Genomic DNA, 18,543 nt, shown 5'->3' on the forward strand with positions numbered 1-18,543 from the left:
AAGGCATTTTCAATATGGTTAACCTTTCTTATAAATAATAAATCACAGAATGGAAGATCGAGTAAATTCCTTCAAGCTTTTATAATATGCTACGAAGTGTAATAAAGTTGTTGTTTTCTTTAAATAAACCAGCACAGCATGGTTATAGCATCTGCAAAAATAAGTCATGTGTATTCATGTCATAATTTATAAACTGAATTTTGCCACACATGTTGGAAACCAACTAAGATTGAAGGAAATGAGAACGACTTAGTATTGAAATCTTACACCATCCATGGCAAGTCCGGAAGTGTCAACTCCAGAGTGAAGACCCATCATATATGGAGTTGGAGCATCAATATAATCAACTCCACTGAAAAATAGCAATGGGATATAAACATGCTGCCAACAAAATACAAGGCATCATTTTAGCTTTAAAAAGTAATTACTGCAGAGAGCAAGGGCATAAGCACAAACACAAAACTGAACAGTTCAAACAGGATAACCTTGTCTGAAATAAAAAGAAGGATCAGTTTCTCTTTTTCAGAAGTAATTAAATTTACACATCTATCTATTCAACTTACCTGCCACTTAAATGGATAAATCAAGTGACAAATAGCTTCTGATACAAGAGTCAGTAATGAGTACCTGCGAGATATTTATATAGATCAGAAGATTCTTGAAAAAGAGCTCTTGAATATGGAAACAAAAACCCTTCACTAATGAAATTTATTTCAATACAGTTCAATAAAACACAGTAAAATTCCAATTAAGTGGCAAACAGCCTCATTTAAGAGTCCGTGATGAGCACCTGCAAGATACATACACAGATCAAAAGAATCTTAAAGAAGAGCTATAACATATGAAAATGCAACCATTCGTGATTAAACTTTAGCTTGATACAGTTCAACAAAATACGGCAATATCCACAATCACTAAGAGGTCCTCAATGCCAGCACAATTATTATTAGCAATGTTTAGACAACAACAAAAAAACGATGCCAGACACGTGACAGAAACTTAGTTATTCTGACAATTTGAGGGATAAAATTAAACTCGTAGACAAAATATTCATTGAAATGTGTTGTAAGGGGTATAATAAAAGAGAACTTTCCTTAAAAAGGGAAAAATACTACAGATCAATGCAGAAAAAAGCAACAAATAGATAATCAACACAATAACATACAGCATATCTTTAGAACCTTCTTATTAATAATTTAAAGCATTGCACTGACATATAATATGTAATGCCTTCTAGGGCACTCATGGATGATCAGTCCATCCACGTGACAGGAGGTAAAATGTTCACTTCAGAGAAAGGTTACTTCAATTGGATGAGTATTAAAGCTACATGCCATGTTTCACTTATATTTGCAAACTTCTGAAATCCTGTAATGTATTCATTAAAAAAGGTCATAGCCAGTGTATTTAATGTAATGGCCCCTCTATTGCTTTCCAAAAGCTCTTGTTAATGCAATCTCGTATATTCTGTAAACTTTTTCTTCATATTCTAATGCTACTATTATTGCTGTACTTATCTCATTACTCATCTATGTAGATATGCATCATACTCGATAGCTGTTGTTTTGAAACCTCTCTAATCTATACAACTCCCAATGTTTCTAAAAACAATTATGGTTCACAGGTACGAGTGGTTAGGTGGAGAGACACTAAACCCTACCTTTTTCTAGCTTTTATTTATAAAGTTTTTTGATTCGATTTGAATTCTAATTGGACATCCAATAGTTCTACTGATCAGTGTATTTTTGCTTCCAAAGCAAATAAAATTTCAATAACCAAATTTAACACTAGTGTCCTGGCATTCAAAAAATGATTATGTTTAAATTGAAATATGCCTCCAGGGTTCAAATAGTTAACTTCTAGACCCTGGTCAGAAGATCCTGCAGTCAGAAATTTTAATGCATAAACTTGATAGCTTAAAACTTGAAAACTTAAATCAGATGTCAATCTGCAAGCACATACTGCTGAAAATGTGAAACTAATTACACAACATCAAACTCTAAAACCTGAAACTGTCCTCTCGTTAAATTTGAAAACAAATAATTGGACTGGACTGAAATTTTGGAAAAGGAATCTATATGCACAAGGATTAAAATTAGAATATGTACCCTTTAAATAGACAAGCACACTATGAACTTAACTAAGAGAAATTAGATGGAGTGTCAAGTAAAGCTCCAAATTAAGCTTACAAAATCACTGGACTGATACTCAATTTTACTGAAAAATTCACTAACTTATCAATCAAAAATTCCTGATCAAAGTAGCTGAGACTAGATTATGCTCACAAATCATTTAAGTGACATTCAGATGGACTGAACAATCAACTGACTACTCAATCATTAATTCTTAATCAATGTAATTGAAATTGATTTACTTCCACAAATCAATTGAGCAATCAACTTACCACTAATCTCAAAGAAGGTTCCCTATATAGCAGAGCCTTATACTTCTATGTTGTGTCATGCTGTTTGCACACAAACCAAGATTGAGATGGGAGCATGTTTGTGCTGAGGATCAAACTGCAGTGCATTTAAGTGCTGCCAAAAGAAGAACATCTTCACAGAAACAGAAATAAAATTATAATATTCCCTCTTTACAAGGAAGGTGTTCTTCATCGTACAAATATATCATCACAACATGAACCTACCTTCTACGTGGAGCATTGTTGTCATGTTGGCCATCTATGAACATTGTTGCAGTAAATACGCATCTATCCTATTTACTCATGCTTGAATTTACTTAGCCATCATCATTTAACAATTGGATAGTTTGGTAAGTACTATTTAGTAGTGTTTGCCTTGCATTCATAATTGTCATGAGCCCCCACACCCCCCCCCACCCCCCCCCTTCCAAAAAAAAAAACAAAAGAAAAAACTATACCAATGTTTTCGGAGTGGGGATCCACCAGGGATGTGGGGAGAGCATTCTGACACCTCCAGCAAAGCCACCTTAATCTCAGCCCCCGGCCAGAAATGCAGGGACATCCCCGCATTCCAAGAATGTTGAGGGAGCAACAACATGTCCCTCAAGCATTTTTGGGATGCCCACGCATCCCCTGTCACCACAGCAGCATAAAGTGAGTTTTTTCAAAAAAACACACTGCCAAGAGTTATAGACAATTCACTTTATGAAGGCCTATTGTACATATTTTTCTATTTCGCATCATTTCATCTCTTTGGTGAAATATTTCTCTCTGTAATCATATTGCAGGTTGTACTTTTGGCAATGAGAAGTAATTGTGACGATATCTCATGGAGAATTATTAAAGAACAATGAAAGAGAAGATGAATTCATTCATGACTTGTGCATTTGCTTTTGCTCATGTGGAGAGGAAATTGAAACAAGGATTTCAAGTCTGAAGAATTGTAATGAGGGGTATTTGTGACGATATCTCATGGAGAATTACTAAAAACCAGCGAAAGAGAAAATGAATTCATTCATGACTTGTGCATTTGCTTTTGCTCGTGTGGAGAGGAAATTGAAACAAGGGTTTCAAGTCTGAAGAACTGTGAATTCTTCCAAGTTCTTTTCCACTTTGAACTAGTGAAACTATCCAGCGAATTGTGCTTGTGGTGGTCTTATTTAGAGACCGTAACTCAGCTATGAATTGTGATTGATTTGCAAGAGACGAAGGAAATATTCCAGGGCAGTGATCGTTATCAGAAGAGTCACAGCTATTAATTCAGAGCCTCTGTTTCACCTACAGGGCTCAATTTCATTCATATGGGGGCTACATTATTTTTCTCAGCATCCATGTCAACTTGGAGAAGCTTTTTGGTGTGCAGAGTTAATGTCTGGAGTATTTCAGCGATCTATTCAGTCACTTCAAGATTTTGAATAACTCTGAAACATAGTTTGTGTGCATATAGTATATAGTCCTTTCATTGTAATATTTGCATGTTAATTTGAGGGGAAATAAGATCCGAAAGGAGATTGTTGCATTGTAATTTGTTATTTTCTGGCTTTGTAATTTGAATTACATGCATTGGTATATATTTGGATTCAAAACCATTCAAATGCAAACAAAGATAACATAGAAACATTCAGAAATCAGAATTTAAAGATTTCCAAAGTTAGAACCTGCAGGGGTTCTTACACTATTTTCACTTAAATCTCCGTCTTAGAATTACGCATTTCCCCATTTCCATGGTGATAAAGAGGTTAGTGCAACGAGGTAGTTTCCCTCACTTTCTTGGCAACAAACCTTGGTTGCCACACTTTGATCTCCCTTTGGAGACCCTTTCTTCTATGACACGTCCTTGGATCAACCTCTTTGTGTCCACTCACTCTACTGAATCCTTACACTTGTGAGATTGCACCTTCCTTGGAAACTTACCCTGACCTAACCTACCAAATATACAAGATCATGTCACCACAACTTGCAAAGAGGGTTTGCAGATGCATATCCGTTCTCCCCTTGATGCATTTGAACCATTCCCAACACTTGACTCGGGTTAGAGGAATCCACTATGTCATTTGCTATGGTATAACCTAACAGAGACCTAGTAGCAATTATCTCGACCTATTGACTAGATTGCCTAAAACTTCCAAATCTCCTAATCAAGGGCCCCATCAGATTGCATGTTTGGCTACCCTTTTCGAGCCTTCATGAAATACTGCAGAATGGGATTTGGGATTGGCCTTTGACCCAATCAACCCGATGTACCCCAAACTAGGCCTAACTATCAATTAGGATTGGATTTCCTTCAAACTTCTCACAAAGTGATTCCTCCAACCCAATGGTTTTGGATTATTGTCTACCCATGTGTAAGGACTGTGAATCACCAATGCGAATGCAACCACACCCAATTTTGGCTTCTTTGCAACTCCTTTTCTAGCCTCACGGGCTTCTCCCATGTCCATCCCAAGCCTAGGGCATCACTCCAAAAATCAAGCATTAAAGTGAATTCTCTAAAACCTCTTGCATCTTAAAGTACATGTCTAAACCTAACATTTCCCAAGGATATGGCCAATTCCCATGATGGAATATCAAGTTTAAGCCATTTGTCTCCAAGACCCTAGGATTTGTAGGGTTTCTGGACAATGCTGACAAAATTTAATGGATCTTGCTTATTCCTCCACTGAATGCAATCAAACCAAGTACAAACAAAAGGTTACTCATTGCACCACATTATCATGCACAAAACTTTGATCTACCATTCACAATATGTAACATACAAAAGCAATAACCATGAAATTGTTGTTGTAATCAAAAATACTTCAATGTTTTTTCATTCCCATTCTCCAAGCTACATTATCCTTCCGCTCCAAAGGGCTTTCAACACCAGTCCCAACTGGTTCCAATTGATTTTCAAATAAGTTAGTCATTGGATACCAAATGGGCCAATTTGTTGTCAAAGTTGCGTAGTAGCTTTTTGACAACTTCTACAACATTTGGGCATTTTTTGCATTACCTTATCAAACCAACCAAGAAACTATACCAATAGGCCAAGCATGATCAACAATACAAGAAAATATGTTTGGTACCCCTTCTCCACATTTGAGCACTCATTGACCATCCTTTGATCAAGAAGGATTTGACAAGTTCCAAACAAGAAAATGGCACATTTGGCTCTTATATAATGCATGAAACAAGAATTAGTCCTCACAAGACCTTATTACAATTTAGAAATGTCAATAAATTGAATTCTTATGCTAATGTCCTAGGTCTCCTGCACCGTACTCTAAGGGCTAGAAAAACTCAAGCCCCTTAACAAGTTAAGTCAGCAATAGTTGTACCATGCTTTAGTATGTTTGCCCTGACATTCAAGTAGTTTAGCATCAGGCAATCCTTCCCATTTCACAAGGTGCTCCTTGTAGGTGCCTTTGGTGGTCCTCTTTATTGCCTAGGAGTCTAGAATGCATTCCAAATATAGGGCTTACTTGAGAATTAGTCTTTAAGCCAAACACTAAGCTCTTCAGCAGCATTGACACCTATAGCATCACCTACAACAACAAAACCCCTAAAAGGAATCAAATCATAAACATTAAATATGGGAGATATACTAATTCCTAGTGGTAACTCAATTTTATAAGCACTAGCTCCAAACTTGTGGACAACCCTACAAGCACCAATCTTCATGAGCAATTTAGTATGTTGACCCTTAGGTAGTCTTTCCTTCTTCAAACATGTCATTACCAAGTCACCAACTTTATACAACATATCCCTTCTCTTGACATCTACTTTGGCTTTGTATTTATCTGCACTTTGTTGAAAAGTGGCCTTGACCTTGTAATAAATGTCCTTCATTGTGATGACAAAGTCTTCAACTTGAGCATTCATGTCCATTCTATTGAGATCTCTAAGTTCTAAAATTCCTCTTGGGTGGATACCATAGACAATTTCAAAAGGATTTTTACCTGTACTCCTATTAATTGAATCATTATAAGCATATTCAGCCTAATTGAGTACCATGTCCCAAGCTTGACCATGTTGCTTCGAGACATCTTAATCGATTTGCCAAAGACCTATTTACAACCTCAGTTTAGCCATCAATGTGAAGGTGATAAGAAGATGTAAATAACAATTGAGTGCTTAATTCCTTCCAAAGGATTCCCCAAAAGTGACCAACAAATTTGGAATCCCTATCTGTGACAATGTGAAGAGGAAGTCATCTGTACTAACAACCTCTTTGACAAACAAACCTGCAATATAAAATGCATCATTGGTGCACTTACATGGAACAAAGTGAGCCATCTTACTAGATCTATCAACAATGACAAAAATACTAACAAATCCTCTTGGGGTTTTAGGAAGACTTAATATGAAGTCCATACTAATACTTTCCCAAGGTCTATTAGAGATCAAAAGAGGTTGATGCAACCTTGCATTAGAAGACACACCCTTGGCTCTCTGAAAAATAGGACAACCCTCTACAAACCTTCTTATATCAGTTTATACCTTAGGCCATAAATAAAACCTTGTGACTTGTTCTAGTGTTTTATCAAGTCCAAAGTGACCACCTAGGCTGCCATTATACTTTTCTCTAATGATATTCTCCCTCATAGAGCATTTGGGAACACTCAACAAGTTGCCTCGGCACAATAACCCTTCTTGCAACATATATTCAGAAAAATCAACATAAAAAGTGTTAGCAAAACTTGAACATACTTCATAGATCTCCTTAAAATCACTATCATCCTTATACATGTCCTTGAGTGAATTAATCCCCATGTTCTACAATTGGATTTCTTGCATTATGAGCACTCTTCACCTCAAGGCATCAGCTGCCTTATTAGACATCCCCTTCTTATGCTTGATTGTAAATGTATATGATTGCAACTACTCAACCCATTTGATGTGCCTTTGATATCAACTTTTCTTGCCCATTCAAGAAACTCAAATCATGATTGTCTGTATGCACTATAAACTCCTTGGGTAAGAAGTGTTGTCATAGGTACATAGGTAGAGTACTTCTTAGCCTCATTTAGTTTCTCTGAGAAGAATGTAACCGGCCTACCTTCTTGGCTAAGGTCTGCCAAAATGGATTGGTTGTTGGCATCACACTCTGTAGTAAAGAACTTGTTGAAGTCAGGATGCATCAAGCTAGGTAACTCTACCACTTTCTTCTTTAAATATTGAAAGTTTTGATCTACTTTCTCTGTCCAAGAAAATTTACACTTGACTCCACCTTTGACTCAATACCTTATTCACAAGGCGCATGATTTTGCTAGGTGCCTTCGAAAGCCCAAAGGGCACCATCCACTCATAAAGGCCCTCACTGATCTTGAATCTTGTCTTCTACGCATCCCCCTATTTGATCCGTATATAATGATAGCCAGACTTAGCATCAATTTTATATAAATAACAAGCCCCTCCTAGATAGTCCAACAAATCTTCTATGATAAGCGTTGGGAACCAGTATCTTATAGTAATTTTATTTGTGGCCCTTGAATCAATGCATAATCTCCATGTGTCATCTTTCTTAGGTGCAAGTACAATAGGTATTGCACATGGACTAAGACTTTTTCTTACCAACCTCTTGTCTAACAGTTCGTGGACTTGCCTGTTATTTCTTCATTCTAAAAATTTGTCATATCGTATGCAAGCTTGTTTGGTAAAGTAACACCAAGAATGAAGTCAACCTGATGACTAATATCCTTGATTGGTTGTAGGATGTTAGGCATCTCCTCCACCATTATACCCTTGTATTTCTCCAATAACCCTTCTATCTCCTTAGGGATGCTCTTCTCCTTATTGTCCTATAGTTCAGAGTTATCCTTTGGCTTCAATAATAAAGCATTCCCTTGCGAATCCTCTTCCCTCATGATGCTTAAGAATTCCTTACCATTCACTAGCATGACACTTGACCCTAATTGTTTCTTTGTTTCTTCATTCACTTTCTACCATTCTTGGTTATGAGGAAGGAATTATGTTTCCCATTGTGTTGAGCATCCACATCATATTGCCATGGATACCCGAACAAAAAGTAGCAAGCATCCATGGGGATTACATCACACAAAAATCCATCCTTATATTCTCCTATTTAAAAAGCAACCCACACTTGTTCATTAACCAAAACATTTTTCCCCTTATCCAACCAAAAAAAATTATAAGGGTTTGGATGTGGCAATCTTTTGTTTCAATTATCTACCATTTCTACTAAAACTACATTCACAATTGAACCGCAATCTCCTATGACCTTACATACCTTCTCATAGGCCTTACAAGTAGTCTTGAAAAGAATCTTCCTTTGAGGGGGTTTTGGCTTTTGGGGTACCTTCAACAAGGGCATCCTCACCATCAAACTTTTTCCATCTTGAACTAGTCTTGCACTTCCAACAAGGGAGTTGACACTTTGGCAATCTTCCTCAATCATCAATTGCTTCCTTCTCTCTCTTTCATGAGAACTTAAAGCCTTGTCAAGATACTTGCTCATCTGGCGCCCTACTTGATTACTATTGAAGCATCTTCCACTGAAGACACTAGGATCCCTTCCTCATCCTCCTACCCCTTGCCTTGGGTCTTCTACCTCTGAAACCTGTTCCTCATGAACTTGAATCTCCACTTGACTCTTGGTGGTTAAATTCATTGCTTTTGTTAAATCAACTCCTTCCTCCAAAGCTTTCTCTTCCTCTGAAATTCTTTCCTCCTCTTCCTCGACTATTATATTCACTCTTTCTCCTAGGCTTCTCCTTAACCCTTGATGCCAACTAAAAAGCACTCATCTATTGTCTTTGGTGCCACAAGACTTATCTCATCTTGAATGGAAAACCTAAGCCCATTCGTGTACCAAACCACCTTCTCCCTTTCATCTTCATGGCATTTTCCCTTCATGTGTAATTTGAGAAATTCCTTTGTATAGGAAGTCACATCTAAGACTTTCTGCTTCAAGTTGTGGAACTTCCTGATGTCTTGGATCTCATATTCTTTCCCATCTTTCCCTTTCACTCTAAATGCAATTCCACCATACTAAAGTAGATCCTCTCAGTCTTGTCTATGCAAATCTTTCATTTGTACTATCTATCACCTCCTTATACTCAAAGATCATTCTCTAGGACTTCAATACAATCAACAAGCTCATCTCCATCCAACTTCCCACTGAACGTAGGAACATCCATCTTAGCCTCAACACTTTCCCTATGTGCTTCTTTTATGGCATTCACAAAACCCTTATGCTCTACAGGCAAATCTTGGGTTGGAGGTCTTTCTTCTTCATCCTCTCTTGTCTCATCCTCAAAGACTTTAAGATCACTCTCCACTTGGTTCTCCTTTCCTTTCAGTTTCTTCACCATCTTCTTGGATCTGGCTTCAGACTTCTCTTCCATTCTTTGTTCCATCTCCTCAAGGTCTTGAGGTTTTACTCATTTAGGAGGTATAATAGTAGCCTCTTCTTAGTTCTCTCCCTCTGACATACACCAAACTCAACACGATAAAGTTGGCTCTGATACCAATACGATGCAAAGGATAGTGCAACTAGGTACTTCTCCTCCTTTTCTTGGCAACAAACCTTGGTTGTCACACTTAGATCTCCCTCTAGAGACCCTTTCTTCTACGACTCATCCTTGGAGCACCATCTACTCACTCAACTTTTCACACCAATTACACCTTCCTTCGAAGCTTACCCTTTGCACCTAACCTAGCACTACGAGATCATGTCACCACAAGTGGCTGAGAGGTCTTGTAAATGCATATTCATTCTCCCCTTGATATATTTGAACTATTCCCAATACTTGACTTAGGTTAGAGGAATCCATTATGTCATTTCCTATGGTAAGGCCTAATAAAAAACTAATAACAATTAGGTCGACCCATTGACTAAATTATTTGCAGCTTCGAAATCTCCTAAACAAGGGTCGAGTCAAATGGCACCTTTGGATACCCTTTTCGAGATACCCTCTTCAACCCTTCATGAAATACTAAAGAATGGGATCTAGGTTTATCCTTTGACCCAATCAACTCGATGTAGCCCAGACTAGTCCTAATTGCCAATTAGGCTTGGGTTCATTTCAATCTTCTCACAAACCAATTCCTCCAATCCAATGGCTTTGGATTATTGTTTGTCCATGCCTAGGGACCCTGAATCATCAATTGAAATGCACCCACACCCAATTTTGGCTTTATCTACAACTCCTTTTCTCCTCTCATAGCGTTGTCACATGTATGTACCAAGCCTAGGCCATCACTCCAAAATCGAGCATTAAAGAGACTACTTTGAAACCTTTTACATCTTAAAGTACATGTTTAAACCTAACATTGCCCAAGGATTTGGCTAATTCTCATGATGGAATGTCAGGTTTAAGCCATTTGTCTTCAAGACCCTAGGATATGTAGGGTTTCTAGACAGTTCTCACAAAAATTAATGGAACTGGCTTATTCCTCCACCATTACGCAATCAAACCAAATACCAATGAAAGGTTACTCATTACACCACACGACCAAGCACAAAAAACTGATATACCAATCATAATCTGTCCATACAAGTGCAGAAACCATAAAATTGTTGTTGTAATAAGAAACAACTTCAATGTTTTTTCATTCCCAATCATCAATTTCTCCAAGTTACACCATTGTTTGATCTTGAAGGGCTTTCAACACCATTCTCAACCGGATCCAACTGATTTTCAAATCAATTAGCCGTCGTATGCCAAATAGGGCAATTTGTTTTTAAATGTTTAGCAACCTTTTGACAACTCCTACAACATTTGGCCATTTTTTGGAAACTATGCCAATAGGCCAAATATGACCAAAAATACAAGAAAACATGTTTGGTACTGTTAAGATTCTAACCTATATAATCCTACAAGTCTGACAGTACAGACCGTACCTCTCTTAGTGTTGATATATCTTAAGATTGGCATCTAATATTTATACTTGCTTATCCTATAGGTGCCAGCGACTTTCTAGGGATGTCTTTGTTTGTGTTTGACTAAACTAATGTTTAGTTAGTTAAATCCTAAACTAAGTCTCCTGAAATTGCTGACTTAGGAAGAGGTATTATTAAATGTCAAGTGAAGGGTCATGTCTCTTAAGGAACACACCCTCTAGCAAGGTATATATTCAGTTGTGGATGCAGATTAGAGGACACACAATTCACAACAGTCTGCTCCTATAAGCATCTTAATTCCAGCAATCAATAAGTCTGCAATATTATATATTATCAATTTGGAAAAAGTACATTGAATCTACATTCAAGATAAACCTTCAACAACATACTTAATATTGATAATATTAAGAAGATCATTCTCAGCCAATCTCAGAACTGAATTATAAGTCTAATTCAAGACTCAAAATTTGCAGAACATTACATGGTATCAGAGCCAAGTTATCAGACCTAGGGCTCTGCACATTTTTTCAGTAATCAGACCTTTTATATATTCAGTAGTTGTCTTCCATTTCCAATGGCATATACAATCAGGCCTGAGGACAGATTCGATGGAAAGGAACACTTTGAAGCATGGAAATTCAGAATCTTGATGATTCTTGAAGAAAACAATGTTAGACAATTTGTTGATGGAGCATCTAAACAGCCACCAGTTGAACCTCACAAATCCATATGGACCAATGGAAATAGAAAAGCCATTCAAATCATCTTGGATGGAGTTAAGAATGATATCGTACTTATGCTTACGAAACACCAAACTGCCTACGATATGATGAATGCATTACGGAATGCATTTGAAGTAAACAATGCAACTAGGATCCTTGCATTAAAAAGACAACTGAATCACATCCAGATAAAGAAAAGAGAATCGATAAACTCTTATTTCCTAAGAGTTGTTGGCATTAGAGATGAATTATCAAGCATAGGAACCATCATTAATGACACCAAACTAACGCTCATGCCCATAGATGGATTGCTAGAATCATGGGAAACATTCGCACAAGGAATAAGTGCTAGAGATCAGCTTCCGGACTTTAACAAACTCAAGAATGATTGTCTTCAGGAAGAGTCAAGAAAACTAAAGAAAAAAGGAAAACCAAAAGTAGAAGATGAAGAACTTCACGTTCTTAATGACAACTCTTATAAAGGCAAAAAAAGCACTTCAAGAAGAAAAAGGGAAATCAAAAGAATGGAAAGCCGAAGAAAGACCTATATAAAATAAAGTGTTTCAAATGTGAAAAATTTGGACACTATAGGTCTAATTGTCCGAAAAATTCCAAACAACAAGCAAATTGTACAAATGTCATTAGAGAAGAAGAGACTTATGACCCTGAGAACCGTGTTTTGTATTCCTCTCTATCAAATGAAATCTCAAATAAGGCATGGGTAGTTGATAGTGGATCTTCAAGACATATAACGAGATACAAAGAAACTCTAGACTCCTTATCAAAGAAAGTTAACGATGAAGTTACTACTGGTGATAACTCTACACACTCAGTTGAAGGAATTGGTAGCTGCTCTTTGAAACTAAAGATAGGAAATACTCTTCTTCTTAAAGATGTACTCTATGTACTAGGGATTAAAAGAAACCTAATCTCAATTACAGCATAGGAAGATGATGGACACAATGTTGCATTCGTGGATGGAAAAGTATTAACTTGGGCTAAGAACTCTTCCATCAAGAAAGCTAGAGTAATTGGTCAAAGAAAGGGATATTTGTATGAACTGAATATAGAACCCAGTAGATCCATTCAAGCCCTAGTTCACAAAGTAGAAGATTCAAATGAAATATGGCACAGAATATTAGGGCATCTAAACTTTAAAACCTTATCAACTATGGAAAAGATGGTTACCGGATTACCTAAATTGAATAAAGATCACCCTAGTATCTGTAAAGGGTGTGCTCTAGGTAAAAGTACTAGAAGTCCCTTTCATGATAGTACTAGGAAAACAAATAATGTACTTGAGTTAATTCATTCAAATTTATGTGGACCTATGTCCGTTCCCTCTCTTGGAGGATTATGGTATTATATCTTGTTCATAGATGACTTCTCTAGGAAAACATGGATTTATTTTTTTAAATGCAAGGAATCAAAAGAAATCCTACAAAGATTTAAAAAATTCAAAGCATTAACTGAAAATTTTTCAGTACATAAAATTAAAACCCTTAGAACAGATAATGGAGGAGAATATACGTCAAACTTATTTAAAAGATTTTCTAAAGAATCAGGGATCAAGAGGGAGTACATTGTTCCTTATAACCCAAAACAAAACGGGGTAGCTGAAAGAAAGAATGGGACAATTATAGAAGCTGCTAGGTCTATGATTTTTGACAAAAATCTAGAATACTATCTTTGGCTAGAAGCCTCTTGTATTGCTGTATATATTCAAAACAGAAGCTCTCACTCTTATCTTAAAGATAAAACCCCTGAAGAAGTATTTACTAAAGTAAAACCTGTATAAGTCATCTCAAAAAAATTGGATGTCCTGTATACATTCATGCTCCAAAAGAAAAGAGAACCAAGTTAGAACTATCTGGGAGGAAAGGTATCTTTGTAGGGTATAGTGAAACTTCTAAAGCATGTAGAATTTTCATACCTGGACAGAAAACTATTGAACTTAGCAGAGATGTAATCTTTGAGGAAGATCTTGCATTCAAAAGAGCAATAAGCTCCAATGAACCCTCTCCTTTATCAAGTTCTGAAAGAATTAGTGAATCTGAATCCCAGAGGGAGAACTTAGAAGAGGTCGAAGATGAAAATACAAGCCTTGAGGAAAGTTCAAAGAAAAGACCACTTTGGGCCATAAAAACAATTGAAGCAGCTCAAGACTTTGCTGCACCTTCAGGATCAGTGAGAGAAAGTAAAAGACCTAAAAGATTCTCTAGTCATATAGCAAATATGATTGATTTATCCAAAACAAAGCCAACCAATCCTTCTGATGCTATTAAACATCCAACCTGGAAAGAAGATATGACAGAAGAATACCAGTCAATTATGAAAAATGATGTTTGGGAAATAGTTCCAAGACCAAAAAGAAAATCTGTTGTTTCTTCCAAATCGATATTCAAAATAAAGCATGCTGCTGATGGGAGTATTGAGAAATATAAAGCCAGACTTGTAGCCAAAGGTTTTTCTCAGAAAGAAAGGATTGATTATGAAGAAACCTTTGCTCAATACCAGTCAATCATGAAAAATGATGTTTGGGAAATAGTTCCAACACCAAAAATGAAAATCTATTGTTTCTTCCAAATGGATATTCAAAATAAAGCATGTTGCTGATGGGAGTATTGAGAAATATAAAGCCAGACTTGTAGCCAAAGGTTTTTCTCAAAAAGAAGAGATTGATTATGAAGAAACCTTTGCTCCTGTTGCCATATATACTACCGTTCGAGCTGTCTTAGCAATTGCGGCATCTAAAGGATGGAAGGTACATCAGATGGATGTAAAGACAACATTTCTCAATGGAAAGATTTCACAAGAAGTCTATCTGGAGCAACCAGAAGGATTTGAAACCCATGATCCTAATGCCTTTGTTTGCAGACTCAAGAAAGCTCTTTATAGGCTTAAACAAGCTCCTGGGGCCTGGTATGAGAGGATTGATAAATATCTCACCGGCTTAGGATTCTCTAAGAATGAAGCCGATCCAAACTTATATTATAAAAGAGATAAAGATGGTATGGTAACACTGATATTGTATGTTGATGATTTATTAATCACAGGTGATGATCATCTTATAGATCAATGCAAGAAAGATCTAACTAGAGAATTCGAGATGAAAGATTTCGGGCTTCTCCATTACTTCCTAGGATTGGAAGTACGACAGAATTCTGATAGTATCATATTGAATCAAGGAAAGTACACTTCAGATATCTTGAAGAAATTTGGAATGTGGAATTGCAAATCTATGTCTTCTCCAATGGAGACCAATTTGCATAAACTTAAAGAAGTAGCTGCAGAATCACCTCCAATAGATTCTACTCTCTACTGACAGATGATTGGGTCACTGATGTACCTAGTAAATACAAGACCTGATATTTGCTATGATGTTCATGCCTTAAGTCAATTTATGTGTTCACCTAGTTGCTATTAAACACATGATGAGATACTTACAAGGCACTCTTAATTATGGACTCAAATATGAGAAAGTTGCTTTAGATTTGCATGGATTCACCAATTCAGATTGGGGTGGAAGTGTTAAAGACAGGAAAAGCACTTCAAGATGTTGTTTCAGTTTAAGATCAGCAATGATTTCATGGATATGCAGAAAGCAGTCTTCAGTGGCTCAGACCTCCACAGAAGTAGAATACATTGCAGCAGCAATGGCCTCTAGAGAAGCGGTATGGCTGAGAAAGTTACTTGTGGGATTATTTGGGCAAGCCATGAATCCTATGATTATTCATTGTGATAATCAGAGTTCCATCAAGCTCTCAGTGAATCCAGTTTTCCATGACAGATCCAAGCATATTGAAATTCCTTACCATTATGTGAGAGATATGGTAGATAGGAATTCTGTAAAATTGGAATACATTTGTACTGCAGATCAGACAGCAGACATATTCACCAAACCTCTATCTAGAGTAAAGATAGAACATTTCAAGAGGAGACTTGGTATGGTTGAGTTGTAATCCATTTGTACTCTTTTGATTATTAATAAAATAATTTTATTTTGTCAGGCTATTGACTATTATGGGCTCCACCATTTGTATTCACTTGTATTCATTATTTTAAGAGGTGACGATCTCAGAAAATAATAAATACTCGTATAAAACATTATGAGAGGTGACAATCTCTCAGATAATGTGCTAAACAGTAGAGATCTGCTGTAAGATCTAGATGAGTTCAAGATCATATTGTGATGTTGATATTGTTATGTTCATGGGTCACAAATTGGATAAAGGAAGAATCTTGGTATTCTTCGGGTTTATCCTATATTCTAGTAGATCTTAAAAACTCAGGATCATGTTATGATACCAGTTTCTATGAAATCATAACTTGGATAAATGAAGAGATTACCCTTCAAATTTATCCTGTATAATATCACTAGTATTAGTGATTTGTCATATCACAAGTTTAAGTAATATGACTTTGTATCATGTGTTCTATGATACCACATAAGAGACAGACACATATAGAGTATTAATACTTTGTATCTGTATTGACGATAGCTAGATATAAATCTCTCTGTAGACTTATCAGGTGAAGAGGGAGTGTTAAGATTCTAACCTATATAATCCTACAGGTCTGACAGCACAGACCATACCTCTCTTAGTGTTGATATATCTTAAGATTGGCATCTAATATTTATACTTGCTTATCCTATAGGTGCCAGTGACTTTCTAGGGATGTCTTTGTTTGTGTTTGACTAAACTAATGTTTAGTTAGTTAAATCCTAAACTAAGTCTCCTGAAATTGTTGACTTAGAAAGAGGTATTATTAAATGTCAAGTGAAGGGTTATGTCTCTTATGGAACACACCCTCTAGCAAGGTATATATTCGGTTGTGGATGCAGATTAGAGGACACACAATTCACAACAGTCTGCTCCTATAAGCATCTTACTTCCAGCAATCAATAAGTCTGCAATATTATATATTATCAGTTTGGAAATAGTACATTGAATCTACATTCAAGATAAACCTTCAACAACAATACTTAATATTGATAATATTAAGAAGATCATTCTCAGTCAATCTCAGAACTGAATTATAAGTCTGATTCAAGACTCAAAATTTGCAGAAATTATAGGTACCCCTTCTACACATTTGGGCACCCGTTGACCCTCCTTTGACCCAGGGTCTTGACAAGTTACAAACAAAAAAGCGGCACATTTGACCCTTATACAATGCATGAAGCAAGAATTGGTCTTCACGATACCTTATTACAATTTAGAAATGTCAAAACATCAAATTCCTATGCTAGTGTCCTAGGTGCTCCTGCACCACACCAGCATGGTTTGCGGAAGGTACAATAAAAAAAATGGCATTGATTATAAACATGGAAGTTCAGACTGAATGTTTCGGTCCATTATCAGCAACAGTGGAAGGTGCCTCAAATTAATTCAATAGCAAAGACTTTCTTAAGTGCATGCAACAACCCTATCATTTTTCTGCTTAGCCCATCCAATTGAACATGTTTGAATCATGCTTCAATTAAAATCTCACCAAGACAAAATTCAGACTTAAGGCACTACAAGAAAGAAACATTCTAGGCATAAGATACCTTACAGAAACATCAATGTAGCTGCACAGGAAGGGTTGCTTTAAAAACTAGACTTTGTGGCTTTCGTAAAGTCTATTCTAAAAAATCACGGATACAATGTATAGAGGTAGTGAAAGTATGATCCTCCAACTAAAGCCAAAAAGAAATCCCTAGAATCCAACCTGTTTTAGAGATTCACCTGGAAAGCAGCTGATTCAGATTATGTTTCCCATGGGGATTTCAGCTTTCCAAGGTTTAAGGTGATACTAAAGCATATAAACACAGAACTCGGATATAGAAGCAAGAAATTTAAACAAACATGAAATGGATCATCAATAAAAATCAACACAAAAAATTTTCTCTACTACAATTACAGATGGGATGCCTAGCTTTCCACAATATCCTCCCCTCCCTTTCCTCTCCCTGCTACAGGGAGAAAAATGTAAATATAACATCACCGTGAAACAAAACAGTCCAACAACAGGGGCACACTCAGAATATTTAAAAGTTAGAATAGGATGCTTTTATCTTGGACTGTTGAATTGCAAGACAGTGCAACAAACAATAATGGCCCATCATCAAGAATAAAACCATCAGACAATTATGATTAGTAAAATTATATAATACCTGATACTGATTAGTAGCAAATTATATTAACTTATATTAACTTAGCAAAAAAATTAATTATTTAGATAACAATCCCATTGATCAAACTAAAAGCTTGAAGACTTTAATTCATGCTTTAAATTTTAAGCACACATCATATCCATACTTCCAAATCGATATCCAGTATAAGAATATGTCGGTTACCAACGTAGCAAAAATATTGCATGGATAAGAGTAAAAAGCATGATCATTACATACTTGTTTGCCCGAAGTAGAATTCGCCTCTCAAGAAGAACAGCAGTGAAAAACTGGATGAGGTTGTCAACATCTAAGCTTTGAACCAATGGTTGAAAAGAGATCTGCATTCAAAATAGTCATTGAATAGAGCAGCAACATCTGAAAATAATTAAAAGAT

At 36.3% G+C, this 18,543-nt stretch overlaps 1 protein-coding gene across 2 annotated transcripts in view; it reads right to left on the reverse strand.

Moving 5' to 3' along the window:
* SCD1 (stomatal cytokinesis defective / SCD1 protein (SCD1)) overlaps nucleotides 1–18,543 on the reverse strand; it is a 329,677-nt gene that overhangs the window by 300,526 nt on the left and 10,608 nt on the right. For both annotated transcript variants that reach the window (XM_089807297.1, XM_089807298.1), the window contains exons 5-7: nucleotides 18,387–18,487; nucleotides 564–627; nucleotides 268–381 (exon numbers count right to left, since the gene is read on the reverse strand). In XM_089807297.1, the coding sequence (XP_089663423.1) occupies nucleotides 268–381; nucleotides 564–627; nucleotides 18,387–18,487 (279 nt within the window). The remainder of the gene's footprint in view (nucleotides 1–267; nucleotides 382–563; nucleotides 628–18,386; nucleotides 18,488–18,543) is intronic.

Source organism: Cupressus sempervirens, chromosome 10 (genome assembly GCF_028749045.1).
Source record: "Cupressus sempervirens isolate cs-2001-9-10 chromosome 10, ASM2874904v1, whole genome shotgun sequence".
Classification (NCBI taxonomy): Eukaryota; Viridiplantae; Streptophyta; class Pinopsida; order Cupressales; family Cupressaceae; genus Cupressus; species Cupressus sempervirens.